Source organism: Octopus sinensis, linkage group LG1, assembly GCF_006345805.1.
Source record: "Octopus sinensis linkage group LG1, ASM634580v1, whole genome shotgun sequence".
Classification (NCBI taxonomy): Eukaryota; Metazoa; Mollusca; class Cephalopoda; order Octopoda; family Octopodidae; genus Octopus; species Octopus sinensis.
In genome coordinates, this window is record NC_042997.1 from 135,215,827 (window position 1) to 135,239,863 (window position 24,037).

At 34.1% G+C, this 24,037-nt stretch overlaps 1 protein-coding gene across 1 annotated transcript in view; it reads left to right on the forward strand.

The window, feature by feature from the left end:
- The window catches only part of LOC118763956 (probable G-protein coupled receptor CG31760), a 64,706-nt gene that overhangs the window by 32,813 nt on the left and 7,856 nt on the right, over positions 1–24,037 (forward strand). The window contains exons 8-11 of the mRNA XM_036504017.1: positions 5,649–5,758; positions 9,554–9,768; positions 17,269–17,407; positions 23,397–23,502. Of these exons, the coding sequence (XP_036359910.1) occupies positions 5,649–5,758; positions 9,554–9,768; positions 17,269–17,407; positions 23,397–23,502 (570 nt within the window). The remainder of the gene's footprint in view (positions 1–5,648; positions 5,759–9,553; positions 9,769–17,268; positions 17,408–23,396; positions 23,503–24,037) is intronic.

Genomic DNA, 24,037 nt, shown 5'->3' on the forward strand with positions numbered 1-24,037 from the left:
GCACAAAATTCTTACTCTGCATAATACAACCTCACTGTTCAACATAGGAGAAGAAACCAATAGTTGCCGATGTCTATACATAATAGCGAAGTTTATTGAATTTTCTTTGTATTTTCATTTTCATTTAGTCGATTTTCATTGTATCAGAAATGTAATTTAAAATAACATAGAAGGAGCCTCGTGATTGAATTGTCATTGTCTGTAAACCGTGAAGTAAAACGGTAAACACCTGAAAATTGGTACCTGGAGTCATTGAACTAGATGTTTCCAACGATTCATATTTCATCAATTATATTTGCATTCTCCTATAAATGGCACCACAAGAATATAATAGAAGAGAAAGTAACCCTACGGCTAGATTAATCCAGTTTAAGGCCCCTACATTCGATAGTTTATATTAAAACATTGATCAAATTATGAGATCTACAGTTGATTACTAATGGGCTTCGACCGACAGTGAGAATTATTCTTGTTATCACCCACAAAAACATAGAATTCAAACGTCATTGATATCCTAAAGGCGTCGTTGTTGATCAGATGTAAAACAGAACACTACGTATTTCGGGAGTAGGAATATTAAACAATAATTTCGTCTCTTATGATTTTATCCACTCGTTGCTTTCGACTATTTAAGTACGTTATGGTGACGTAAGAAATCGCTGTTGAAGATTTTCTTTGACACTACTGGCGTGTTAACTGTTTTATATATTTGCGAGATATGCCAATAAATAAGAACGAAGAGAGAAGGTTGAAAATTTTTAATGTCAAGTGATGAAGGTATATCTTCCTTATAACCTGACGGGATCGCCTTATCCAGGCAATATGTCAGTGTCTCAATGATGAACAAACAATTATACATCTGAAATGTGAGATCGTATAGTGAGTCACACACATTATGCTTTGCAAAACAAGGCATGAACTGGGAGCCAGAAAAAGGAGACGATATGTTAAGTAATGATAACATATTGTCTGAAGTTCTACGGCGTTGTGAGAACATAACCATAGTAACTGGATCCTGCAATGTTTGCAGCACCATGTTCATGTATGTGTCAACACGTACATTACTTCCAGTCTACCTAATACTAAGTCAAAGCAAGTCATGAGTGACATACAGACTTGTTTTCCCTTTAATAAAATTTTCTAATATTATAGTTGCGTACAGGAAATCAATAGTCATTAGAAAAATTGTAACCTACTTACAGAGATGGTATTCCAGAATTAAAAAGCAGTACGTTATAAGCAAATATTTTAATATATAGTATTACTGGGTATTAACCTCACTTACAAATTATTTTCGATAATGTCTGCATATGCTTTATAAATGCATAGACTTTATTGATTAGATATCATTTTTCTGTGTGAAAGAACAAAATTCAAAATACACAGCTGACAGTACTGTCTATTCCATCTCAATTATGCTGACAAAATCCATAGTATTGATCACCATGGTGCGGGAATTGACATTTTCAACCAGTTTAAATGCGACTGAATTATATACGTAGATTTCACAACGATAGGAACAACGTAAGTGATCTACGACGAAACAAGTATTGGTTTAACCCTGGGAAATTTCTATGATTTAATTCTCAGTTTATTCTATGTGCGACTCAAATTTAATATTAGCATTAAATCAGATTTCCCAACTTAGCATTTCCAATCGCAGCTATTGGCACTATTGTCTAGTTACCTGACCTGCTAGAAACAGTAAGTGAATACCCATTATATCACGTATTATAGTAAGGAAAAGAACAGGTTGCATAATATATCTTGGATGAGAAGCGTCTGAAAAAAGATTAGGTAGACAGCGTTGAAATGAAGGCATTTGATCATAGCTCTGATCGTAGAGATAGACAGACGAACATTCAGACAGGCAGACTGACAGACAGACAGACAAACAGATAGATAGATAGATAGATAGATAGATAGATAGATAGATAGAGAGAGAGAGAGATAGATAGATAGATAGATAGATAGATAGAGAGATAGATACGGACCGACAGATTGATATGTTGGCGGGTGGATAAAGTGAGTGATAGGGAGCTAAAAGTACGTTTGATAAATTATCTAACTTTATTTTCCCAAGTCTAAAATTTATACATTTACTTTTTATGCTCATTTAACAACAAAATTTATTTAAAAAGAATACGAGACGCGTTCAAATTGTATCCGATTTTATTTTTCCCGCCAAAATTGAGGCCAAGTTGGTAAACTACTTAGGGTGGAAGGTGAGGCCACTCTTTCTGCGTATGGGTGAACATTTTTCGCACTGGTAGATGGCGTCAATTCTAGGCTGTTATGCCTTGAGTACAGATGTATAGTGCATGCACGTTGGATTTTCGTTTTCACAGAACGCATCGAGCAGAGATACTGCATTGTGTCTTTCGAAAATCTTTGGGATACTCAAGCTCAAACCATCCAGAAGATTTAGCAGGCCTTTGACAATGATGTCAGATCAAGAAGTGGAATAATTACATGAAATATAGCCGCATTTCAGAGGAGCGTGAGGCACGCTCAGGCAGGCTACTGACAAGCCGGAACAAAGAGCCGATTAAGAATATTCGACAAATAGTCATGGAAGACCGCCATGTAAAAGTCTAGGAAATTTCTCACGAAGTGGGAATAAGCTTTGGTTCAGTGCATTCCGCATGGAAATCGCTCAGGACAATTTGAACTGTACAAACCATAAACCCATACTTCATGAAGACCATTATCACCGGTGATGAGACATGGTTTTCAGTCTCTGCTGGGTACGGTCATCTTGCGTATGAACGAAATTCCAACAAGCGCGCACTACACGCCTGTATACTAGGCATAACAGCCGGGAACTGACGCGGCCTGCTGACATGAAAGTTTGTATGCGTGCGCAGATAGAGGGGAGTTACTTCCCACACAAAGAATTTTTCCCATGCCGCTTTAGTTTTGGTAGAAAAGAAGTTCAATACATTTTGAATGTCGACTCAGTATAGTATGTTGAAATATAATGCGTTTATATCCCATCATAAATATTGTTTTTCATACTGCTACATTATAACTGAAATAAGTTAAAGGAAATAAGTCAAAAGGACCATAGGCGTGAACTGGGATAGTTTAGTTTTAATGTATAGTATACTGTAGGAAAAGAAAAAAATAATCAGAATTTTCTTTCTTGTTCGGAGAAACAAAACAAAATCAATATGGCAATGGTTTGCAATTCTCAAAATTAGGTGAGTAATAATTCGAAGAATTTAAGAATTATTTTCTCTAGCTTGTTTACATGCTTAGGGAAAGAACTTTATGGATATGAACTTATCTGGACTGATACACTGTTGACATCAGATGTTTTAAGTGCTTAGCCAGCACTCGCAAGCAAGCATGAGCTGGTAGATTACACCACACTTTCATTAACTGTTTTATGCACTTCTGTACTTGTGTGCAGTTATAGACATTCTATTAATAGTTTCACCTTTCATCCAGAGAAACTTGGGGGAAGTGACAGATAGCGAAAAAGACTGACAGACAGACACAGACAAACAAGAAGAGAGACAGGGAGAGAGCGCATCCCCGATACTTGTACGCATTTTCAACGTGTTCCCAAGTCAAAGAATCGAACCCACGACCTTATGTTCCTGAGGCCAATATCTTAAGTACTAAATCATGTGCTTTCAGATATTTTTAATGCCATAGTATTTATATAAAAAAGAAAAAAATTTAAAATATTAATACTCATCAAATTTCATTTTAAGTTACATCGAAGAGAAGAACAATAGTTTAAATTGATCCAGTATATCCAGACTATATTCACAATAATTCTGTATTTAAACAATAAATGCTTATTAAATACTTAAAGATATGCACATGTTTGAATATGTGTTCGGTATATGTAATGCAAATGATATAATTTTGACATAGGAGGAGAATACAGAATTAAACAGAATTGATACTAGCGGAGGAATATCTGTCGGTAACTGAAGTTTTTTAACAGTTAAACGAAGTTATTTTTCATGCACAATGGTACAGTCATATTTAAACATATTTTGTTGCTTTAGTGTATGTATGAATATCTAGATTTAGAGCCAGGGAGAGAGATTCGACCGACCGTTTTGCTTGAAATAAAAACTAAAAGCCTCTGAAATTGAAGCAAACCGTTGTAAATATGGACGACTTATTGGACAATACAGCATTAGACGTACCTAAGATATTGGATAGATTTGCTTGATACTTCTAGATTTAACTGAGGTTTCTATTCGGATGCTGTATAAGAAATAAAAGGATGTTGTCAACAACACCAGTGGTGCGAACAATTTTAGTATGACTTACTCTAGGAATAAAATCATTAAAAAATCCATTTGTGTAGTTAAGACTATGCAACGTTGAATAATTATTTTATTTTCATACATTTTAATCATTATTTATATACTGCTTGTCTAATCTAATATTCATATCATAACTTCAATGTGTTCTGAACTTCCAAATAATAACAATGAATGACCTAATTAATTGAATAAAAAGCAATTAGAGTGCCACATATTCTAGTAGAGTATTAGAATTGGCCCTATCCATTGTAGTACTTTGCCGCATATTATTAGAGTTTGCTCTATGAAATTGTGCACAAAGTATGGATATTAACACCTGGATTTTTCTCTATTTCGTTGTATATACATAGTTTTTTTTCTATGTAGAGTTTTCCATACTTTTTAAATCTATACGGTCGTATATTGGAATTATAGAATATATTTTAGTGGTTTTCACATTTTTTTTTATTTATCATTTATTTATATGTTGCAATTGTGTATTATTACTTGTTTAGAGAATATTATAAAAGTGAAAGGATTATATCTATTTATTTATTTCGACGGTCCACCTGCGATGGTGATTATATTGACTAGGAACACTGAAGGCGATGAATGTCCAATACCAAGCAAATTTCGCTTTCGTGTAAAACAATTGTATTTTGTAATTATTATCCGTAATCTACTCCTAAAACACTTCAGTAGCTCTACTTTGCATTGCTTGCAAACTTATATGTTCAATGATCATTAAAATGCAACGACCTGCACAATAATCAGCCTTCAATTTGGTTTTCCGGTTCTAGATTAATCGGAAAATTAGATTGCCGTCCTACTCGTAAACCTTCTCGGTAACTCAATTATTTGGTGACAAAAAAAAATACCACCAAAGCAACCTAAGCCATCCAACGGACGGATGCGTTTACCAGTTGTATATATAAAACTTTAAAACTGAGGGTTTCTTTTTAATTGCGGATCCAGTGAGATGTTGTTGCAGATTCAAAAGTTTGATAACACCATGTAAAAAAATTGACTGTAATTCGAAATAAAACCGAAATAGAAATGCTGACATCACAGCCTATCTACTTCTCTCTCTCTCTCTCTCTCTCTCTCTCTCTCTCTCTCTCTCTCTCTCTCACACACACACCACACACACACTCTCACTCTCGCTCTCTCTCTCTATGCATATATATACATATATATGAGTGTATATATGTGTATATATATATGCAGAAATATGTTTAAGCGCGCGCTTAATAATGAGTAATTATAACATAATACTTCAAATAATGTGAAGCATAATAGAGAATTAATTTAATCTTCAAAAAGCCTTAATCTGTTGAACCATTCGTCTTCGTTAAACGAAACGAGTTCTCTTTGCAGGAATTTATTCTTTACTTCGAACCAACTGATTTAATCTGCCAAATCACAATATGGTGGAAACATTTAGGATTTGTTGTCATGTACGGTGCATTGATTTTAAAGACATGGAGGTATTGATGTTTTTGTTTACGTTTTAATTTATATCCAATCGGTAAATGTTTCATGTATATATATATGTGTGTGTGTGTGTGTGTGTAAGTGTGTGTGTGTGTGTTGACATATTCAAACATATATATATATATATATATATATATATATATATAATATATATATATATATATATATATATATATATATATATTATATATATATATATAAACAAAAGACGAAGGCAGGTGGAATACAAACAAACAATGTATTAGTATGGCGCTCAGGAATAGAAATAAAACAAGTCTTTTACGTTTCGAGCCTACGTTAGCTCCTACACGCAATTTTTTCTCTCCTGGTTTCTTTTCTGTGTATCTTTCTGTCGAAGAGCGTAGGCTCGAAACGTAAAAGACTTGTTTTATTTCTATTCCTGAGCGCCATACTAATACATTGTTTGTTTGTATATATATTGTTGTGAATGGTTCGGCTGGTGCAGTATTTCTTGACCTACTTTGTTGGGAGTGGAGTCTGAAAGTCTACAGTACAAAATTATAGTCCTTTGTTTACGGAAGACTGATGGCCTTTGGAGGGACCCCTACCCTTTGCCGGTCAAGAAAGGGTCAGAGAAATGTGAGGGCCGAGGAAGACAGAGTAAGGAATCTGAGGAGCCTGTCGTCAGAGAATGACAGTGACAGCGTCGATGAAGACAGGCAGATAGGACCAAGCGGCGATAGAGAGAATATTAGCAGTGCTAAGGGGAGATTGGGAGTGGTGAGAGAGCAAGAGGTTTTGGCAGTCGGTATTTGGTCGTCAAAGCGAGCGGTTGGATTTAGGAGCGAGGATTTGGAATTCGGGGCAAGAGTTTGGCAAGTTGGAGTTAGCAGCACTGGGAGAGATGAGGTGCAATATGGGACACTGGCTATTCTAGTAGGAACCAAGGTACGTGAATTGTATATTGATATGTGAAGGAAAAAGAATCGATGTATCGAAATGTTGAAAAGAAATGAGACAGTGAAAAGAACAATGTGAACTGTGTAAAGACATTGTGTACAGAGTTGTTGAAGAGAGAACTGTGTAATTGAACATTGATTTGTAACGTGAACTTATTTGTCTACGAACATTGTATATGCCTTTAATGTGATTTGAAACAGAACTGTGTCTCCGGACTGTTATATTGTATCTGCATGTTTAAATGCTTTGATCTGTGGTATACCTGTATGATGTATTGAGTTGTTACTTGCATGTCCTCTTTTAAATGTATCTGATATGAATTTGATGTGTTGTTACCGGACAGTTTAAATGCTTTGATGTATCTTGATATTAATTGATGTTGTAACAATTGTAATAGTCATATAAACTAGTTGTTAAATGTGAGCCAATTGCCTTTCCTCTTTGTGTCTCTCTCGATTGCTTCTGTGCTGCTGCTGCTGTTGTTGTTGTATCTCTCTCTCCTCTCCGAGTTTCCGTGTCGAACATTCGCTGCATTGAACGGGCCTGTGTGAAGGACTCCGTAACAGCTTTCGTTCGTTCGACGGAGGTCCCCCCTCGTAACAATATATATATATATATATATATATATGATTCAAATATGAAAATGAAATAGAAGCAGCGATAGTATTGCAAGCATTATCGACCACACAAACTCAACGTACAGGTACTGCTTGTGTGCCGGTAAGCTGTGATTTAGCACGATAGAGATGACCCGGTCAACTTCTTTCAGTTACCGTCTACCAAATCCACTCACAATGCTTTATTCGACCCAAGGCTATAGTAGAAGACACTTGCCCAAGATGCTACATAGTAGGATTGAGCCCTGAATCATGTGGTTAGAATGCAAGCTTCTTGTATATACATATATTTTACATTCACTATTAATATCCCTACTCTTTTTGTTAGCTTCTTATGACGTTATATCATATAACGTTTATTTAAACGATATTAATAGCGTTCTGTCTATCGCTATACAAATCCATAATTTTTTGCTAAAATGTCTTATTGACGAGTTTCGTTTTTTTTCACTTTCCTGAGGAGAAGATTGCATTGTTTATACCATTTATTCTTTTGAATAGTATCAGTGGAATTTTCGAAACATGTGTCGAAAGTAAAAATATTTGATTACACCTGCGTTAACTCCATTTTTTATTCATATATATATATATATATATATATATATATGTATATGTATTTAAATGTATGCATGTATGTATATAGCATACTGTTCCGTGATGGTCGGATGAACAAGACATGTATTTGCATACATATATATTCTGTATGTGTGTACGTATGTATATGTGTGTCTGTGTAAATATTGATAAATAGATACATAGACAAACAGACAGATACATACATTCATACATACGTGCATACCTACATACATACATACATGCAACCTACATACTGACATACGCTCACAACGCGCAGTCACATTATATATTCCCAGGGTTTTTGTAATTCGGTCTATCTGGCTTAAAGATGATACGTTATAATATGCTTCTATCTTGTTACTTCAAATGCTGGTGTGAGATTTCGTTTCTTTCATTTCGCTAATCAAAGTTGAAATAATTGCAAAGCGGATTTCTGTTACGATACAACAGGCATGAGCAAAAGTAGCTATACAAATTCTTAATATATGTGAAATATACTTTTTAGTTCTCAATTTCTAACAGATTCATAAGCCCACTAAGGGATCTGCAAGAGATGCCTAATTCATTGGAAGCGCTGTTTTTCTTTTCTTATTTCTTTGAGTGAATGCTCTAGTGACAAGCATTTCATTTTCTTCAGTGGCAACACTGACTAATTGACCATTTTTCTGTGATTTGCAGATTGACCTAGTCTGTTCAGATTTGTCACGTATTCTATAATCTTGACGGAGCTGGCCCTTGAAATTCTTCAGTCCATTCCTGCGAACCATCTGCATTCTCTGTTTTCCAGTACTATTTGATGATGCACTTTCATTGATCTTTGGTCAAATTGTCAACCATATAATAAATATCTAAAGTTAGGAATAATTATTTTATTATAGAAAACATTAGCTAAAATAGCATAGAATCATAGAATTCTTATCCTAAAAATAAATAAAGAAATGAAAAGAACATTTCACCCATAGGCGCAGGCGTGGATTTGTGGTATGAAGCTTACTTCCCAACCACATGGTTCGGTGTTCAGTCCCACTGCATGGCACCTTGGGCAAGTGTCTTCTCCCATAGCTTCAGGTCGATCAAAGCCTTGTGAGTGGATTGGATAGGCGAAAACTGAAAGAAGCATAACTTGTGTGTGTGTGTGTGTGTGTGTGACTTTGTTTCTGCATTTCCACCACCACCGGTGCAATTGTGTTTACGTCCCCGTAAATTAGCGGCTCGGCCAAAGAGACCGATAAAATAAGTATCGGGTTTTCAAAAAAGTTAAGTACTGAGGTTGATTCGACAAAAAAACTCTTCGAGGCATGGCCGCTATCTAATGACTGAAACAATTAAAAGTTAAAAGATATTAAGCAACTGTATACCTATCTTTGTTCCCCCTGTATAATTAGCTATTCTTATATTTAAATTATTTATAAGAATATTCATAATAGTGTGTCGCTATCAATAGAAATTATGTAGGAAATCTTATGCTAAGACTTGTGAATATGGAGACGATAATAGCAACTGAACCAACTCTGAATTGAATAGTATTGACGACGTGTTAATTGATGTCGTTGATCAAGAAACGATAAACAGATTATTCTCGTTAATGTCTAAAAGTGTTTTTACCCCTAGTTGAACAACGTAATAAACTATTAACGACTTCTAATATTGTTGTCTTATTTGATCATCTAACAGAATCTCAATCATATTCAAAGAAGGTAAAGTGAAACGTGTGAATTTACCTGACACAGCACTACTACAAAGGATGATTCCAGTTCTTGCTGTGACGATAGCCGGCCTAATGGCATGGACTTTAGATTGTCCTCCCGAAGCTGTTCTTCTCGAGACAACAACATCGCTCAAATATATAACATGTTCAGTTAGTTTATGGATGTATGCATTTTATGCAGGTAAGAAAATGACGTTTGTAAATATGAAATAAAATCGTAAACGATGTGTATTACAACATTGCATAATGTAGATTCACAACTGGCTGAGTCGATAGACGAAATGTTCAAACATTGCATTCTTTCAGCTTTGCTTATGTATTTCAGCTTGTAAATGCTAACCCAATATAGCTACATCCTATTGCATTGAGTTGAGACATTACATATTCACGTAATTATTGGGTTGCCCGTCAAGTTCGTGCCGATTTTTAAAGGAAAGAAAAAGGTCAATAAATACTTGCCATCACATTTTTAATCAACCAAATATGAACCATTTTGATGCACAATGCGTCTCCATCTTTCCTTTAACTTGAAAATACCCTCTTTCCAGAATCGAGGTGGTTTTATGGCAAAGAATTCATCAAGGTATATTTTTACGTCATCCAAGGAATTGGAATTTTTACCATTTAGACTATTCTGCAGAGACCTGAATAAGTGGAAATCCAAAGGAGCAATATCTGGTGAATATGGAGGGTGGACTAACACATCCCAGCCGAGCTACAGCAATTTTTGTCTGGTTCCTAAAGCATCAAGTACCGAAAACAAACTTTCTTATATTCCATTTTAAAGGGTTACAGAATTAACACAGGCTATAGGACCATAAACCTTCTTTCACGAAAAGATATCTTAAACTGTGCTCTAAACTGAGGTGTAGTCAAATCCTATTTTATGGACTCAACTATATTCTAAAATAAGTCGAAAGGTAAACTACTATAAGTCGGCACGAACTTTCCGGACAACCCAATATTATTAACTTTCACTCACGAATACATTCGTCCTATGGAACTTGGGTAATGAGAGCGATTCGCATTTCTTGAAAAGAGGAATTATTGCGAACTCAATTTTCCGGTGATATATTCAAAGTTGTAAAATTGTTAAGTAATCATTAATTGCTGATTTGGTTTAGTTGGAGCCTGGACCTATATATATCTAAATATAAAGATTTCAAGACTCAATGATTATTTCTTAATATATTTAATTTTTGTAGAGCTAGTCTAAATATCTACCTTTGATAAATTTTGTTCTTAAGATCTGAATAATTGCTGAAGTGATTCGAAATCGAAATTTAATAGAAAGAAATCCGCATAGCTATACACGACCATATTTGCATAGACATCAACATTAAAGAAGTCAACTTTTTCTGAGAATTCGGCAATTTTTAAAATATCCGTGTAATAATTCAGTTGGAAATACGTTAAACAGCAATGCTGCGTTGTTATTGTGAAATGCTTCCATTTTCAAATGATAATGTACTTAACGCTAACATCAGTATCAATTACGAATTTTGTCCGTGTGTAATAAAATATCACTTAAACGTAACCCATTAGGGTCAACAATTAGGAATAAATGTTGTTATACTGAATCCTCTATGCATAATACCACTCGTTCACCATTATGACCGGGAACAATTCAGAAGTGTAATATTATAATTTATGAAGTAGTAGTAGTAGTAGTAGTAGTAGTAGTAGTAGTAGTAGTAGTAGTAGTAGTAGTAGTAGTAGTAACTGCTACATTGGAAACTGTAAGCAAAGATGTACAGAAATTGTTGAAGGAGATTGGAATAGAATGTCCTGTTGAGCTTCTGCAGAAAAAAGATTATCAAGAAGGTTCTAAGCACTTGAAAGACTATTGAAAGCTTGTGGATAACTTAGGTTATAAGTAGTAACCCACTACCCATATGAATCCAACCAGAAATAAGACCGGACCCGAGTTAAATCAATAATAATAATAATAATAATAATAATAATAATAATAATAATAATAATAATAATAATAATGATAATAATAATAATAATAATAATAATAATAATAATGATGATGATGATGATAATGTACGCCGCCAGCCCTGAAAGAATATAAGAGACGTTATGACAATATAGCAAGGATTGTCCATTGGACACTTGGCAACAAGTATGGATTTTACAGAGTGAAAAACTGGTACGAACATAAACCCGAAGGCATCAACGAAAATGATAATGCAAAGATCCTATGGGATTTTATGATTCAGGGCGACAATGAGATAGAGAATAGGACCCCAGACATAGTGTTAATTGAGAAAGAAAGCAAGCATAGATATAGCATACCCAGCTGACAAGGTATGCGATAAGGAAGAAAGAAAAATCGATAGATATAACAGGTTAGCTTGGGTGGTTAAGCAGTTGTGATCACTGAAAAAGGTTGTAGTAGTACCAATAATTGTCGGAGCCCTGGAAACAGTGAGTAAAAATCTTGAGAAGGTCATGGAACAAATAGGGGTTGCATTAAGGGTGGAGCACTTGCAGAAAATAACACTTCTTGGAATCGCTCGAATACTCCGGATGATGCTCGAAAAGTAAGGGGTGTTACCTTAGATCATTGGTAGTACATCTCCAGCGTTAGAAGCTGTGCATAGGCAATAATAATAATAATAATAATAATAATAATAATAATAATAATAATAATAATATAATAATAATAATAATAATAATAATAATAATAATAATGATGATGATGATGATGATGATGATGATGATAGCAGCCATAGGAAAAGTTGCTTGAAAAAATAGTGGGAATTGGCTGATGAAAAGAACATTAAAAAATGAGACTGAGAACACCATACTGGCAGCGCAAGTCCAAGCTCTGGCCACGAATAAGAGGGTCAACCTTAGGAATGAGTAAGTGTTTCCGCTGTGCCGCGTCTGCTATAGACTGGATGAAACCATTGCCCATATCAGGAACGAATGCCCTAAACTTACCTAAAACTAAAATAAGTTGTGGCGACACGATTAGGTAGCGATGGTGCTACACTGGAAACTGTGCGAAAATGAGGGCTAGAGATAGGCAAGACGTGATACGAGGACAAACTGCAGAGAGCGGCGGAGTCGGAGACTGGCAGCATCCTCTGGGATTTCCCAATCCAAACAGATCAGGTGGTAGAGCATAACAGACCGGGCCCAGTGGTGGTGGACAAGATGTACCACATATGCTAAATACTTGCTGTTGCATGCCCCTATGGAAAATCAAGAAGGTAAAGATAGTGCCAATTACTTTTGGGTCCTTGGGAACATTATCAAAAGGTATCAAGGGGAATATAAAATAGATTGGAATTGTTCCAAAAGTGTTTCCTCCGTTTGGAACAGAATAATCAGAACATTATCCAATAGCTGAAAAGAATGGATGGCATGGTACCGTAGGCTCCTGGTAGCAACCTGTTACTCCATGTAAGACTCCAAGAGCGCTAACAAAACCTGTGATAAAGAGAAATAATAACAATTATATAACAAGTATAATAGATAATATATAGGGTGAGAGTTCGATGGTTCATTTTACCATACCCTTCCGTTGTGAATATTAAACGGTACTAAATACTGGAATAATTGGTCTATGAAATGCAAACTTGAGCTTACTGTTTACAAAATAGGCTAACCTATATACGTGCCACACTGTGATTATTGTTTCACGGGTTCGTAACAATATACTCCACATATATATACGCTTAAGCAAACATGCAAGCATATAAACACACGCATTTACAAGCATACACGCACAGCCATAGACTGTTTTGACAAAAATGAGGAAAAGGAGAATATGTAACTAGAACTAAAACGAAACTTATATCCAGGCTATAGAATGTCATTTATACCCATTATCATGCATGCTTTGGTCCTACTGAGTTATCTAAGGAGGGAAATGCAAACAAAAGTCAAGAAATGCTGGAAGCCTCCAAAATACAAATGGCAAGTCGATTCGCACTCTCCAAATGCAAATGATTAGTGATCGAGTGAAAATGCATTTTACATCTCAGGGATTCTCTATTTGAGGTTTCTGAGCTGAACACAAAGATAGTCGCATATACAAATGAAATACACACCCATAATCATTAATGAGGCATGTGCACTTAGGTACAAAAGTGACAATCACACCCATTGCATAAGTCCAAGTTTATCCACACGCATATATGCAAGCATTAGCCAATTCACATATCCAAAAGCTGCCTTGACTTAATCCAAAGAGACTTGTCAGTAATTATTTGTCATAACAAATAATACCAAAATACTACTCAGTAATAACTCTTCAAAACTATATTCCGAGATAATTTAATCTTCCAAAATATTACTGAATTGCAGTTAAAACCTCGTACTTTCTTCCACTACAATTAACAATCTGCTAAGTTGTTTTATAAGTAAGATGTCCGAACGTCAGTGTTATCCAATTCGTGTAATTATATCATTAATGATTTAAATACATCACATATAATCACTCTAAAGTTCTGTTTCAACAACATCTTATTTAGATATTGGTCAGACTTTATCATTTGCTTTGGCTTATGTTTCTGTCTAGAAATGAAGTTATATTTTATATTTGTTTTTGATATTTTTCAATTAAATTTATTATTCCCGTTCATTTATATAATCGATTTCCTAATTATGACTATTGTTAAGATATTGTAATATCTTAGTACGAGTTATAAATTCCATTCATACTCGTTCTATTTGAAATTATATAAATATTCAGATATCGTTTCTTTAAATGGAATCCAAGGACATTAAAATCGTATACAGCAAATGTAGAAATCTGAACAATCCTTACTTGAAAATAAGAAAAAAATAAAGAAACAAAGTTATGTCTAGTTGAAATTGCTTCAAAATCATTCAATGGTGACTTTTAATGATAATGTGAAAGACAACAGTGGAATACGTTGAAAGAAAATACTAATATGAGAATGTTTATTAGATTTCTCTTGAAATGAGATAAGCTATCAATTAAGTGAGCGTTTTCCCTTTTAATGTCTGGAAATTCTTGCAGACAAAACACACAAAGAACCTACTATGCTTTCGTATGAGAAAAGTAGTAATCAAATGGTGTGACTTCCCCCACAGAGCCTTCTCTATTGAAAGATGTTACCCTTCTTCAGGAACTGTTGGGTAGTATCGGTCTAGAGTCAATGACATACTACTGTTGTTGGTGCTGTTGTGACTGGTATTGCCATTGTTATTGCTGTTGTTACTTGTCCACCAATATACGTCTCTTTGATTAAAATTATGATCAAAACTATTCCAGCAGGGAAAATCCCGTGTTTTTTCCTTCATTTATCCAAAACGAAATGATATTTTCATCACTCAACACGGCAGGCTGTGATATAAACGAGATTTTGGTACTATTTCTGTTTCGTTGAACGTCATTATAAAGACTACCTCACTAGTTCGAGCTAACGATATATCTTTTTTTAATGCATTTATTTATTTGTTTATGTTTGTGCTGCATGATATTTATATCTATAAATATTATGATAGACGTCTTTAAGTTGGTCGCTGCAAGCGCAATCGATAAAATGCTAGCGCCTGTCGGAAGTACAAGCCGTCTGTAAGAAAATAACTTTATCTACGTTAATTCAATCAATTATTCCAGTTGTGAATCAGTTCATTTGAGAGTGCAGTTTAAATTATAGGTAGTAGGACTCTGTGTTGTCGTTGTCGTTGACTTTGTGGTTACTGTTTAACCTGAGCTCACCTTGGTTGCACAAACATATAAACAAATATGTAGATCTCCATTCATGACTAACCCAGCCTTCAACCAGACGTTGCATATCTAGGTTTTCAGAATTCAAAGTAACACTACTTTTTCAAAGCACTAAATAATATGGAGGGTAGATTTGGTTGCTATTTCGGCAGCATGAATAACCATTTAACTCTCGTTGCATATATACCGTTAGTTTGGATTGTTGAGCTCAGTATAAACTGATTTTGGGCACAGCGAAATGATGGATTTTTCAAGAGATCACCTCTTCAAATAGGGTATCCATAAGTTGCCGATTATTCGTCGGAATTCCTGTTCATGGGCACTGCAAATGGAAAGACAAATAAATTGATTGGTGACGATATTTTAGAGTGATGTGGAAAAAGGCAGCGCAATTAAGTATTCTTATATTTTGTATAACATTTTGAGAAAAAAGCTTCATTATAAATATTAGGTACTACTCAGTTTTTTTTTATGCAAACGTTCATTACTTTTGTACATATATAATTCATGTTTAATAAGTAAATGTATTTGATGACGGGTTCCTTATACTTTGTCTCAAACTGACCTTTTTCTAAGATTCTGTGCACTGGGATTGAAACCAGAAGCATGTAGCAGCATTGCAAACTTCTCAACGCAACTTGCAATGCCAAACATATCAAGAATTCTAGGTTGAATAGTTTTTTCCATGGGTTGCTGCGGGAAGTACTTCATTACGATATTTCTGATTATGGAACGCACTACAAAATTTTCGACAATTTTAGGATAAGAAATAGCCTTCTTTAATGCTACGTTTCAGAAAACAATGATTGGATACACGAATAATAGATGTACAATTAATACAGGTTACTGTGCTTCGATAGCTATTTTATCGGATTGGATTTAGTATGGAACATCTTGATGCCTTATTGCATTATCTCAGAAAATGGCCTATATACGTGACATCTGTTATCAATACTATTGGAGGTGTTAATATACCTTCATTATCTCTGGTTGTGATGGCCAAAGCTGCTGCTTTTGCTGTGTACATTTTATATTGATCGCTGATGCTCAATATCCTCTTAATATCACCTCTTCTAGGAATGCACACTCGCGCTTAGGTTCACGTTTTAATATGTGGTGTTTTTAATAGATTTTTCATACCACAGTGTGAGAGACTTAGTTCTCGTCGCGCTCCACCGCAGAGCCACATGTTGTAGCTGCATTACAAAAGTGCTGCTACTATAGTGTTCTTGCTGCTGGAGAGTTAATTCCCTGTGTACAATTTTTCTATTCTTATTTATCCTATAAGACTTCTAATGCACGGGAGAAATAGTGCTCATATTTCTATTGTTGCTTCATTCTCTTCTAATCTGCCTTTATTTATATTTTTGCTATATCTGGCTTAGATTTCAAAAATCTAATTCCACAACAGCTTTAATATAATAGGTATCTTGCTGACTACTATGTTGTTACAAGTAGAAATTTGGGGGATTGTTTTCAAGAAAATGGCTCTGAGAGTAGCTATACGGTTTTAATCAATTGTTTAAAGCTTTCAGTCGTATTTGTTCGCCATTTGTAATATTTAATTATGATACGATACTTATTCTTTTTATTTCCAAGAGGGTTATGCGTATATTGTCATGTAAGTTATTTTATTTTCTTCACTGCGTAAAATATCTCTACTAGACGCCCAATTTAGTCTAGCAGTTATTTATTCTAGGTTGGAATCTTTTGTCTAATTTGTTTATAAAGTATTTATTTAATTCCTCATTGTAAACTGTACTGATTTTACAGCCATATTGGAAATTTTCTGTGTAATACGCTTTAATATCGTAAAGCTATACTTTATTGTTATTATGCTTCTTGTTGTTGTAGATGTTTATGTTCTTGTTCTTGCTGCTGTTGTTGAATGTAATAAAGTTTGGCTTCTGTTGATATAGAAATAATTATACAATCTGTTAATATATTTTTTCCATTTCTTTACAGGTGAAGCTATAATGCTTCTCTATAGTGTCTATCTTTGCTTTACTGTACGAAAAGCGCCGGCATTTTTCAACGAGAGTAGATATATCACATGGTCCACGTACAACACACTTATTCTTGGTTCATTTCTGATAATTTTTCAGTAAGTTTCTGTAAAGCAAACGTAAAACTAAAATTTATTGTCTATTGAACCGATTCTTAAGTATGAATTGTATCCATATAATAATAATCTTACTCTGGTTAGTAATGGCTTTAAATGTGTTAAATAATTTTCAAGCAACTACTATTTAGAAAAGAACGCAAGCCCAGCAGTCGAACAATACCTGAGGCTATTAAAAATATCTAAAAATCCTCAACAATGCAAAGGTGCGGCAGAAATTTTTAATAACCAAAAAATAATATAAAATTTATGTAAGTTTGTTTTTTATTTTAATCGAATAAAATAGCTCTTCCACTATTTAACTGCTTCTCTTTCAACGTTCGATTTTGGATGAAGTCGCTTGAGAAAACGTACACTTACATAAACAATAGAGTACTTGAACAATAATAAATGATCTTAACATCATATAATAAATACAATGACTATTTGATTCATTGTCCCCAAGAGCGATAATTCAAGGGGCATTAATAGGACAAATGGCTAAAGCGAAGAAGCTTTGCTCTGATTGAGGGAAAATAGGTAAAGAGACTAATAGTAAACAAAAGACTAAAACGAGACGTTCTAATAGACTGTGGGAAACGCCAATGATTTAAGATTACTTTAGCAATCACGGGGAAGTCCTTTCTACCATCTCTCTTTTCTGACCTGCTTGTCTAAGACGCCAATAGGGTCATTCCCATTCACCAGGGCAATTCTCATCCTCACCAACCTTTTAACAAATTTACAGTAAAGTGTCTGTCTCCCCATCCCCTCACTCTCCCTATATCTATTTCCCTCTCAATCGATCTATCTGTATATATATATATATATATATATATATATAATATATATATATATATATAACTAATGTAGGATAAAATTATTTATCGGGAAAAAAATTTTATTAATGGCCAGCATATCAAAATATACCTTTAAAGTTTAAATTTATAAATAATTTACAAGATAAGGGCAAAAGAAAAATTCTGATGCCAAATATGCCGAAAAAAAGACAAAACTTTTCAATAACCATTATAATTTATGAGTCTCGAAACAAACCGATAGAAATTTCTAAAAAAATCGTTATTACCGTATTGATCCAATTTCGGGGTTAATTAAGAAATTTTCCCCTCTTCGGCGGCAAATACGCGAGATATAAGTGAAATATTTACTCATACACATGGAAAAAGCAAGCACTAAGTCCTGAGCAGACCTAAGTACCCCAAATATATCCAAAATAGAAAAAATCTTCGGCACATCTCGAGACACGTGTGATTCGAACTAGAAACTTTCACAGAATGAGAGAATCCGGAAGTGAAACACTATTCAATTTATAACTAATGTAGGATAAAATTTTTTTTCGGGAAAAAAATTTTATCAATGGCCAGCATATCAAAAAATTAGAAATTTCTATCGGTTTGTTTCGAGACTTATAAATTATAATGGTTATTGAAAAGTTTTGTCTCTTTTTCGGCATATTTGGCATTAGAATGTTTCTTTTGCCCTTATCTTGTAAATTATTTATAAATTTAACCTTTAAAAGTATTTTTTGATATGCTGGCCATTGATAAAAAATTTTTCTCGAAAATAATTTTATCCTACATTAGTTATAAATTGAATAGTGTTTCACTTCCGGATTCTCTCATTCTGTGAAAGTTTCTAGTTCGAATCACACGTGTCTCGAGATGTGCCGAAGATTTTTTCTATTTTGGATATATTTGGGGTACTTAGGTCTGCTCAGGACTTAGTGCTTGCTTTTTCCATGGGTATGAGTAAGTATTTCACTTATATCTCGCGTATTTGCGGCTGAAGAGGGGAAAATTTCTTAATTAACCCCGAAATTGGACCAATACGGTAATAACGATTTCTTTAGAAATTTCTATCGGTTTGTTTCGAGACTCATAAATTATAATGGTTATTGAAAAGTTTTGTCTTTTTTTCGGCATATTGGCATTAGAATTTTTCTTTTGCCCTTATCTTGTAAATGATATATATATATATATATAGGTTTGGAGCAATTTTATTAGTGCTCTCATCTAGGAGATTATTGTCTGAGTTCAATAACATAACTGTAGATGTAGAATTTATCCTGAACCGTGACCCAACTCCACTCTGGTAGCATCACTCGATCGGGAATTCATAGTACACGTGATCAAAGTCCTGTGCCAGCAGCTGTTCAATTGGTTTTCTCGGACGCCTAAATCTTCTCCGAGAACCTCATCACTGTAGCCTGCTTGTAAACTTCTATACCATACTCACGGTCGTGTAACTGATAGAAAATTGTCGGAATAACACACCATTTTGGAAGATATGCACTCAATGCCAGTCATTGTTTTAACCAGAGCTGCAGGTCCACGAATAGGAGGAATAATGCACCTCACAAAAAGCATCCAGATATGTTTAGTGCTTTTGAATCTCTGCAAGGGGAGCTGTGTCATACCAAGACCACAACCACATATAAACGATAATAATATACAATTAATATAAGACGTCATACGTTCGCCGCTCAGCCTGCATGATTTAGTAGTCGATTTTCTTTATGATTACACCTTACTTTAAAAGGAAGAAGGACATATTGAACACTGTAAAACTAGTCACACAAAACGACGAGAAATTAACAATTGCAGCTCTATGGAAATTATGACATGATTGAATAGCAATAACAGACATTTAGAGAAATATATCATGATAATGTAAATAGAGGAATAATATATCGTTCTTAATCATATACATGCACATCAGTTGTAGAAAACCGTGTTGATCTCAAATGATAGATTCGGTGAAAACGAAATTTATCTTTAATCTTGTGTGTAATTAATACCTACTATTGACGCTTAAATTTATTAGGTGAATTTGAGATCATTGCATCTGAGATGATATTTGTATTGCCTCACGGGACAGAGGAATATTAGTTCTCCTACTTTATAGACAAAGCTTCTTGCAGATAAATTGCTTGTCCGGGTTAGTCTCACAGAAACAAACTCTGTTGTGATATAGAATAATGAGATCAAGGTTTTGAAGATGCATAGCTCCTGGAACGATAGTTACTAATTGAAATGCATAGATTGTTGTTCGGACATGTTACACGAAGATCATGATACATCAATTTACTTGTTATTTATGCGATTTAGTTCTTATTTAGATATCATCTGTCTTATTTATCGACGACAATCTTTCCCTAATAATCTAGATAGAGTTGAGAGTTTTTATAATGGACACCTATTTGGCTTGATTCATATCCCGTTATCTTGCTGTAGTTCACATTCTTATTATCATCGATATAGTGACATATATCAAATACAGAAAACTGAAATTCACTTGGTGGATGCATCTACAAATACTTGAAATTTCCCTTTAAGTCTAATCGAAGGATATGGATACGCGTACATAATAAAGGTTACATAATAAAAGTTGAGAGATAGGTGGGGCAGATCACCTGAGTTTGATTTGCTTTCAGTTTGATTTGCTCTGTGTTAAAATTCCGTAACATTTGACTTCTAGATATTCTATTCCTCCGCGTAGAATACATTAACTATCACTAATACATTAAATACCACTAATAGCCAATATTTGACTACTAGTGGTCTTTAATTGACTATATGTTCTTCCTGTCAAAACAAACAGTATGTCGATCTTTCCAAAAGAATCAATGCAATTTCTGTATGGAAGTGCTATCTCATAATGAAAATATTACTGCTGTGTCCATAAATGAAGTTTTATAACATAGCGTGACATTATTTCTTAAATATGAAAATTGGTAAAAAAAAATTAAGCACAGATTTCATATCTTCGGCAGTGAATAACGGCTATCTCAACTCGGCCAGTTTATGATATTTCATTCATAGATTTATAGCTATTGAAACGAGAAAAAGAGTGGCACTTCAAAAATCTGACAAAATCGTCTGTTCCATATGGGATTATCTGACATCATTTACTTTAAATTCTGCGTTTCGTTTTTTCCCCTTTTCAATTTTAAATGAACATTCCTGTTGAACGAAACTTTGAGTGGTATTTATTGTTCTTATAAGGCTAATTAACTTTTGTATAAGGAAACTAGATTTAACCAAGAGTTGAAATTTGTGTACGGAAATGGATCACTTGAGGATTCCGGTTTGCTAAAAGTCTATCAGAAAATCTACGCTATTTTGCTTAGAAATAAGATAAATTACTGCAGTAAAGCAGTATACTCTTTTAAATCAACTCCAGAGTTATCGATGATAGGAATGTGTCGAAACCGACTTTAAAGGGAGATGCATTCTTTCTAGGATTTGAACATAAAGTTTTGAACTAAATTCTGTAAAGTGTTTAATATATTATATTAAATAGATAATCTAATGGCTATCTTCATTAAACTGAATACAATATAGAAGCACTTTAGCTTTCTCAGATTGATAAAGCTCCATATACAGCTGCCATTAACAATTTAACTAAATATTTTTGTTTATAATGCCTCTGTCAATTGGCTGTAATAGGATTAAGATACAAAAAGTGAATTTCACTTTATGCCCTATTATATCGGGTACTTTAAGTGTTTTTTTTTTCTATTATTATTATTGTTGTAGCTATTCGAATGTTCGATGAAGGTTATGCTGTTCTTTTATTTTGTGTTCGTGTTAACACGACCCCTTATAAAGGCTGTTTTCAGGTACTGTTACAAATAAACTAATGTGTGCTTGGTTACCAGATTGTACACGATTTCGGTTTACAGCTACTTGCGCTAATTGTATCAGGCAAGTCAACAAAGTAACTTAGTTGATAAATTAACAACAAACACTTTATCTAGTTATTGTATTTATTTAGGCATAAGTCAGTCCTGAAGGCGCAAACCTGGAATCAAAGGCAATTGAGCTGTCATCATTTAAAACGAAATCGCTTAAAGATGGATATTGCAACATCATTATATTTGATGTATCTTATATTAAGTAAATGGAATGTTTCTTTCAGTTTCTGTGTAATGCGGTTTAATATCGTAAAGCTATACTTTAAGAGTGGAGCAAAAGTCGCACATCACCCTAATCATGAGAAAAATAACGTTTATATAAGTCATATGATACTCTTTTATTCTTTACATTAAATTCATTATCACAAATCATTAACAAAAAAATCAGAAATGATTAAAATAATTGTTCAGACTGATTCCCCTCACATTCATTAGATTTCTGAAAACCAAACCAAAGAGAATTTTGTACAATATTTATGACTTCAATGTTAATCTTTGCACATTGAATTGTTAAGTTTTCTTTTAAATTCTTCAACACCTCTAGGACGAGTTATATAAACATCGGACTTAAGATGATCCCATAGGAAAAAGTCAAGCGGAAAAAGTCTTGGGACCTCAGAGGACAAGACACAGGACCTTGTCTGTTAATCTATTGATTGGCGATATTAATATTTAAGATGTGGTATTCATATGTGTTCGTGCGTGCGCGCCTGCGCTCATAAGCATATGTATATATAAGTAGATATAATTGCAAATATATACTTATATAGGAGCGTGTGTCTGTCTGTCAGGCGGCAAGCTGGCAGAAACGTTAGCGCGCCGGGCGAAATGCGTAGCCGTATTTCGTCTGCCGTTACGTTGTGAGTTCAAATTCCACCGAGGTCGACTTTGCCTTTCATCCTTTCGGAGTCGATAAATTAAGTACCAGTTACGCACTGGGGTCGATATAATCGACTTAATCGCTTTGTCTGTCCTTGTTTGCCCTCTCTGTGTTTAGCCCCTTGTGGGTAGTAAAGAAATGGGTATGTATATGCATAGACATACAGACAGATAGACATACAGACAGATAGACAGACAGAAAATAGACAGGCAGCTACATAGATAGATAGATAGATAGATAGATAGATAGATAGATAATTATGCAAGTGTAACATGCATATGGATTTCCCAACAATATCGTATTCAGTGTCACACTGACAATAATATGTTCCTAAATCACTCAGCTTTTAACAAATTCGTTACATGCATTTTATATCTTAATATTCTTTACCACAGGCAATTTGTAAAATCATCTGTTGGACCAGATATCATGTATTTGCTGCATTTTTTATCTCTTCAAATTACAAGTACCATAACAGTTGGGCTCATATTTATTCCGAAAGTAAGTAAATCATTATATTCTATCCTGTATTTGAATGAATGACTTTGATAAATGGTTGGCTCTTGAAAGTTTTTTTTCTAACTCTTTATGGATTTATATCATTCCGCGCTACAAATACTTCATTAAATTGAATATAAAGAATTGATATAACAGCGTAACATGTTCAGAAAAAAACCTACATTTTATTAATGTATGTTTCATGTTTCAGATATATATATATATATATATATTATATATATATATATATATATATATTATATATATATATATATATATATATATATATATATATCTGCGATGGAGTGGCGTCCCGTCCAGCTGGGGGAGGGGGGAACACATACGCCACAGAAACTGGGAAGCCGGGTCCATGAGCCTGGCTAGGCTTGAAAGGGGCGACGTCTATCGTTATATATATATATATATAGCTTTGACGAAACTTTGGTATGCTTTGCTTTCTGACTTTTTAATCATCTCATAATAATGACTTTTATGACTTTTATTACTACCTCAGTTCATCTAAATGTATATATCTGTC